The sequence below is a fragment of the Macaca mulatta genome, chromosome Y (genome assembly GCF_049350105.2).
Source record: "Macaca mulatta isolate MMU2019108-1 chromosome Y, T2T-MMU8v2.0, whole genome shotgun sequence".
Taxonomy (NCBI): domain Eukaryota; kingdom Metazoa; phylum Chordata; class Mammalia; order Primates; family Cercopithecidae; genus Macaca; species Macaca mulatta.
Window position 1 is genome coordinate 13,296,806 of NC_133427.1, and position 7,390 is coordinate 13,304,195.

The 7,390-nt window shown below is 39.9% G+C and overlaps 1 protein-coding gene across 2 annotated transcripts; it reads right to left on the minus strand.

Annotated features, from left to right (window-relative positions):
- Nucleotides 1–285: 285 nt before the first annotated feature.
- LOC106995435 (testis-specific chromodomain protein Y 2-like) lies at nucleotides 286–2,730 on the minus strand. 2 transcript variants are annotated; one of them, XM_077989772.1, is made up of 2 exons: nucleotides 801–2,725; nucleotides 286–363 (listed from the first exon to the last, which is right to left on the minus strand). In XM_077989772.1, exons 1-2 carry the CDS (start codon nucleotides 2,397–2,399, stop codon nucleotides 286–288), a joined length of 1,677 nt encoding a protein of 558 aa, XP_077845898.1. In that variant the 5' UTR covers nucleotides 2,400–2,725. The 2 variants fall into 2 exon arrangements, with proteins under 2 accessions (XP_077845898.1, XP_014984152.2); XM_015128666.3 differs by lacking the exon at nucleotides 286–363 and having other exon boundaries at nucleotides 511–2,730.
- Between the last annotated feature and the right edge of the window lie 4,660 nt (nucleotides 2,731–7,390).

Consider the following 7,390-nt stretch of genomic DNA (forward strand, 5'->3'; position numbering starts at 1 on the left):
TACAAGTATTAGAAAGTGGCTATTTCCACCAAAAAGAATCCAAAATTCACTAGTAGGGTGCAACAAGTTTTACTTTGGAGAGATAAAGTTGTCTTTTGTTAACTGGTTAAGAACTAGCCATTTAAAAAGAAAAGAAAATCAAATATTTCTCACCATGTATTCTAATCATATGTTCAGTTTAGGAGAATGATGATCAGGGAATTTTGGTTCGGAAATATTTATTCTAAAAGATAAGCCTTTTCATTTATAATTTTGTGTCTCTGAATTATTTGTGCCACTGTAAAGTCAAGGGCACCATCTCTGATAGTTCTGTGTCTGTCTTTGTGGGAGGGAAGCTGAGGCTGCCTCATACCCCAGTAGACTCTGCATTCTAGTATATAAAAATAAGAAAAATGAACGTTATTACAGAATTCTCTGTCATCCACATCTAATAAAATGCAATTCTGAGCTTATATATAGTAGTAGCCATAAATACAAATTAGAGCTTGCAAGAACAGTCTAGTACCCCCCAGTCTGCTTTCATATTTGGGCTTATGTGTGTATAAAATAATCACATTTGTTCAAGGAAATGTTTTATTAATTCTTTTAAAGTTACAGTGCTTAAAAAATGCCATGGTAATTTAAAGACATAGCTTGGACATTTCCAGATCTGCTTCCAAGCCTTCAGCTTGGGTGAAATTGTTTCGTGCTATGAAGATGGATTAGGGCATCTTGCACCTCATGATGTATTTGGTTCGTCTTAGTTCTTGGGTCCTGAGCAGACAGACTGACAATTAAAACTCATTAATTTGATTTTCAACATACTTTACCATGGATTCGACCCCTTGGGCTGAGCCCCAGATCTTCCTCAGCACCTCACACTCTCTCTCATTGGCCTTTTCCAACTCCATCTTAATATTGCAGCGAACAAGGGCCTTACATTCTTCTAGCACAACTGCATTATGTAAGGAAAGCTTCCTAATTTGAATCATAACCTCTTCGGTGAAAGTTCCAGTCAAGAACACCTGAGAGACCAGGCCTTTGGCACATGCCTCCCGCGCTGTCAGTTTTCGCCCAGCAATAAACATTTCATTGGCAGATGCTTCACCCATGATTTTTGGAAATGTAACAGTAGAACATCCATCTGGACTCTGTCCAAATGTTGTATAAGGGGTTTGGAACCACGCCTTTTCTGTTGCCCACACTAGATCACAAAGGGGCAGAACGGAAGCACCAAGTCCAATGGCAGGGCCATTGACTGATACAACAATAGGCTTTTTAAACTGAATAAAAGTATTCACAAAGTTCTTGATGGTGTTCACCATTTCAAAGCTTGCTTTGTTTCTGTCATTCCTTAAATGCTTCACAAAATACCCAAAATCAAGACCGCAACAAAACACACTTCCAGCTGCACTGAGTAACACAAGCTTGCTGTCATCTGCAGCAGCCCTATTCAGAGCATTCACCATTTCTTTAATTACTTCTGTATTCAGTGCATTTTTTTCTGTCGATCTGGTTGATAGCAATATCTGGGTGAATCCATCCTCTTTCTTCACTACAATGTCTCTGTATGTGCTGGCACTCTCTGTTAGCCTTATGGTGAAGTACATTTTCTTGACAAAAGACTGGTCTCTGCCATCATCAGTAACATGTCTTTTGCCACCTTTCACTCTTGGAACTGATGTATGTGTGTCTGCTGTTCCAGTGGCTGCTAACGGGTCTATTAATACCACTATAGCTTTTTGGGGAGCTGAGCTTGTGGCCACAGAAGCAGTAACTGAACCAGACATCTGAGACATTAGTGGCTGTAGCAGGGTCTTGTTCTCTATTCCAGCCTGTTCTGCACTGGGACCTGACAAAGGGTCCCTGATTGGTTTCCCTTCTGTCACCTTGAAGTCCACCATGTCCTGCTGATCTACTGCAATAGGGTCCAGTTTCTTGAGTTCCTGAAAGCCGCTCACAGCTTTCTTGTTGTCCACAGGACTGTCAGGTGCAAATGTCTTGAGGGTTGAATTTACTAACTCCATATCCTTTGCGTCGGTGAGAAGTAAAGCTGCCTTTCTCCTAACGTTCTTGCTGGCAGCAAATAACTGGCTGCTTTTGGATCCGTGTTGTTTGCCAGTCACTAGCATTTTAGGAGAGCTCTTAGTATAGTCTGCTTTGGTAGATCTGGAAGTTCTTCTTCTGGCATTGTTTGAACAAATTCTACTTGTCCTGGTCCATTCTAGTTTTTTCTGTTTCTCAGTCTGTCGTCTATTAAAATCATGTATACATTTTTCACAGTTCATGAGGTGATGTTCTGGTTCCCAAGTGTCATCCTGTTTGTCATAACCTTTCCACCGAACCAAATATACTGTATTCCCATTTTTGTCTTGTCTTTTGTCAACAATACTTTCAACCTCAAACTCCTGGGAAGCCATGAAGAAAGACACAGGATTGGAGCAGTTGCTGTGCCAACTTGGTTTCAGTTGCCTCTCCACCTAGCCACTTCTTTCTGCCTCCTGTGCTTCACCAGGTTCTGCGTACGGATGAGTCTCCTCTACTCCGTCACCATGGGTGTAGTGAAAATTGTGTGAAATAGCAGCTATGCTATGTGCCTTAGGCTCTCTACCCTTAGTCCCTAGTGGAACAGCTTAGGCTTTGTCTCATGGTGCATGATAGCTTCCTCAGTAGCCTCAGGGAAGAGTAGTTAAATCCACAGCCCCCACCCTCTCTTGTAGTACAGAAAGCGTTCTTCCTGCCGGTTACTCTTTTGTGTTTCTTTGTTTAATTGTGGTTGCTATGACGATTATATTCAACATTCTAATGTTATAACAATTTTAAAGTTATACTAGCTTACATTTAGTAACATACAAAACCGTTACTCCCATATAACTTAACTGCACTATTTCATTTACTGAATTATCAAAATTATACCTTTATGCATTGCATGTCAAAAACAAAAATTAGTCATAGATTTTTTATTAAATATATTATTGTTTTAAGTTATATTGAGAACAAATTGTGGAGGTGCACATTGTTAATTACTTCATCCTGGATAATTTTTCATGTATTATCTTTACCTTAAATTTGCTTATTCATACGGCTTTTGAGTGTCTGTTCTTTCTACCCTGAAGTACTCCATAAGACATTTCTTTATTTTTTTATTATTTTATTTTATTTTATTTTAGAGACAGGATCTGGCTGTGTCACCCAGGCTGTGGAGTGCAGTGGTGCGATCTCGGTTCACTGCAAGCTCCGCCTCTCAGGTTGCCGCCAATCTCCTGCCTCATCCTCCCAAGTAGCTGGGACTAAGAAGACAGATAAGACAGATGAGAAGTCCACTGGTTATTTTTGAAGGTCCCCTTTGCATGACTAGCTACTTCCCATGCTTCTCTTGAAAATCCTCAACATTCTCTTTGTATTTGTTCTAGAGAGTAATTATCAGGTAATTTTGAGTTTCTTTCTTTGAGTTTCTGTTACTTGGAGTTTGTTGAACCTGTTGGGTGCTTATTTATTGTCTTAAACTGTCGCATTTTTTACAACTATTTTGTTAAATTGTCTCCTTGATTCTTTGTCTCTTCCTTTGAACTTCCAAAATGCATAATTATGGCTGCTTGTTGCTGTGCCTCAGGTTTCTAGGCTGACCCATTTCAGCCTGTGTTGGTGACTACTATATTGTTGGCTGCTGCCATGGGTGTGTATCACAGTGTGAGGCCAGTTTGTCAGTTGGTCTCGGAAGAATGATGCATCCCCGAGCTCACTTCCCAGACTTCAATCATTGCAGTCTCATTAGTGCACCACAAAGCAGCAATCTCTAATTGTGAAGCATGACCAAGAAAATTAAGGAAATGGATGCAAACAGTTTGAAGCAAAACTTTTAGAAGTGAAAGTAAAAAACTCTTCACAGTGGTGGTGGAATGCAAGTGGTTTACCTACTATGAGGCTGGGATTTACTGTTTCCAAAGGCAGAGAAGTAAAGGAATGGTGTCTTGGAGTGAGCATTATTCAGCTTGACCCTGAACCTTGTACTTGGATTCATCGGGACATGAAGTGATGACTTACAGAAGCTACTGAGCTCAGCCTTGCCACCTGACCGTGAACTAAGAAGGAGTTGAAGTGTCAGCTTGGGCTGAGACGTTGGCCTGGGACCAATCACAGGCTGAAGTAATGTCTCCTGGCCACAATAATTAAGCAGTCTTGATGATGCAAAGTTCAAGTAGGGAGAAATGGTTAATAAGCAAAAGAAGAAAGCTCTCCCCAATAAAGAGGGGATTTTTGAGAGTTTCCAACTATACAGCTGGGTCAGGACTTTTCACAAACTAGAAAGAATGAAATATTCTGAGGTGTCTGTGTGCTGTCTTGAAGAAAGCACTACTCAGCTCGGTTCAGTGTCTGGCCTGGAAAAAATGATAGACTAAAATGAAAGCTTTGTCTGGAATATTGGGCCGAGGAAAAGCAGAAGCTGAAGGGATAATTAATATATACTTGCCTCACATTCCAAAGCATGTCCAAAGTAGAAAAGGAAAGTATTACATTAAAGCCCAGTGGAATCTACCGTGTATCAAACTCACAAAAGGAGAAGTCTGTATTTTCTTGAAGACAGCTGGTTATGTGAATGACAGAAGCCTTTTATTCCTTTGGCCTTGTTCCCTTATCTGTGTAGGTGTGAATATGTTTTAGTTAAAAATGACAAAGGCATTTTCATGTTTTACCTTGGGTTTTCTTATTAGTGTAGATGCGGATATATCTTTAGGCTATGCTCCTCTTCAATTTTTTTTTTATCGGTGTCTGCAGCCTACGTTTTCAGGCTGTTCCTGTGTATAAAAGTGTTTTGCCGAAAGCCCATTCTAGCTTCCTCATTCTTTTTTCTCTCACACTTTCATGAAGGTAATTTTGTGTATTTTGTGGATTAAACATAGATTGTGTTAAGGGCTTTTCTGTGCAGTTTTCCACTTTTGTCATGATATCAATGTTCACTTTAGAGTACATGTGAAATTTTTGTATTAGCCATGTACTTTCTTCTTTTGAAATATATGATTCCAAAAAAGGGAATACATTGTTTTAATTCTTAGAATACATGTGAAGACTCAAGTCCTGGGGTTTTCTTTTTAGTAGGTGTAAGGTTGTAAAATATGTTTGGTTTGGCGTATGTCTGCTTTCTGCCATAGAACTCCTAAAATCTTTGCAATGTTGAAAGTGCTGTCTTTTAACATGATAATGTTGATTGACAGTTGCATGCTTTCAATCAAATGAAAAGATAAAGGCATGATTTGAGGGTAGGGACTCTCAGGTTCACTCTGCATCCTTCTGAAATGGAAGAGGTGGTGCAGGTAATGGCAGCAGCGGCCCATGTAGACAGGCTGATGCAAACATACCAGGTGCAATGAGGGAGGTGAAGCCAGGGCTGTGTGCACTCTGTGAAAGTGCTGGAAACCAAGAAAAGGCAGAAACCACACTCACATCCAAGTCCAATTAGCAGGAGCCCCACATACTCAGGAGCAGTGGCAGCTGCCCCACCACAGATGCAGACTCAGGCATCCTTCAGCTCTCCGAGGCCTGGGAGTCCATTTTTCCAACAAAGGCCCTGAAGTGCCTGCTCCCATTGCCTGGCCTCTCCCAGCTCCCATACCCACTCTGACATTGTGCAAATTTGCCATCATCCACAGGGATTCCTGGCTGGTGAAGCAATACCCTAGAGATCCTGTGACAAAGGTCATATTCATCCCAAGTGGCCAGTGGATTATTCAATCATGCCTATGTAATGGAGCCTCCATAGAAACCAATAGGAAAGGATTCAGAGAGCTTCTGGATAGCTGAACGTGTATGGTGTTCTAGAAAATTGTGTGCACTTAAAAACAAACACCAATTACTTTAAGTGTCATATGGAGTGCAGGAGTCTTTTCTTCATTTTGCAGGAAGTTTCGGCCTTTAATAATATGTCCAGAATTGTAACTTATTAATTAGAACATACTCTCAGTTAATCTACATCTGCACAGGATAAACATTAAAACGTGGAAATTTCGACAAGAATGATTCCATAATTCACATAATTCCATCATTCATATGATGCAACAAGTTTCACTTTACTGAGATAAAGGTTTGTTTTTGTTAAGTGAGTAAGAACTGGACATTTATGAAAGAAAAGAAAATCAAGTGATATCTCAGCATAAATTCTAACCCTTTGTTTACTTTAGGAGAATGATCAGCAGTGAATTTTGTGTCTCTGAGATACATTTGCCACTATAAAGTCAAAGTCACCACTTCTGGTAATTCTGTGTCTTTTTTCTTTCTTTTATTGGCGGGGAGGGGAGTAGAGGCTGCCTGATACCCAGCAGACTCTGCATTCTAGGATATAAAAGTAGAAAAACAAACATTATTACATAAATCTCTGTCATCCACATCTAATACAAAACAATTCTTGTCTTATATATAGTAGAAGACATACATAAATCTTAGATCTTCCAAAAACAGTCTAGTACTCATCAGTCTCCTTTTATATTTGGGCTTGTACATGCATAGAATAATCACATTAAGGCAAAGAAGCTGTTTTGTTACTTATTTTAAAGTTGCAGTGCTTAAAAATTCTTTGATAATATAAATACATAGCTTGGACATTTTCTGTTCTCCCTTCAGGCCTTAGCTATGGGTGAAACTGTTTAGGGCTATGGAGATGGATTAGGGCATTTTTCAACTCATGATGTATTTGGATCAGCTCAGTTCTTGTGTCCTGAGCAGACAGATGGACAATTAAAACTCATCAGCTGTATTTTGCATGTCCTTTAGCATGGATTCAATCCCTTTGGCTGAGCCTCAGATTTACTTCAGCAATTCACACTCTGTCTCTTTGGCCTGTTTCAACTTCATCTTAATATTACAGCATACAAGGGCCTTTCATTTGTCCAACACAACTCAATTATGAGACAGACTCCTTCAGTTATATCATAACCTATGGGGTGAAACTTGCAAAGAGACCTGAGAGACCAGGCCTGTGACACATGCCTCCTGTTTTGTCAGCTTTTGCCCAGTAATTAACATTTCATTGACAGAGGCTTCATCCATCCATTTGGTAAGTGTAACAGTAGAGTAGCCATCTGCATTCTGTCAAAATATCATATAAGGGGTTTGAAACCAAGCCTTTTCATTAGTTCACAGGAAGGCACAAAGAGGCAGTGTGGACACACCTATTCCAAATGATGAGCCGCAGACTGATACTACAATAGGCTTTTAAAATTGATTGAAAGTATTCACAAAGTTCTTGCTGGTATCCACCATTTCAAGGCTTGCTCTGTTTCTACCATTCCTTAAATGCTTCACAAAGTACTCAAAATCAAGACCATGGTAAAAGACACTTCCAGCTGCAGCACTGAACATCATGACATTGCTGTCATCTGCAGTAGCCTTAATCAGAGCATTAAACATTTCTTTAAGT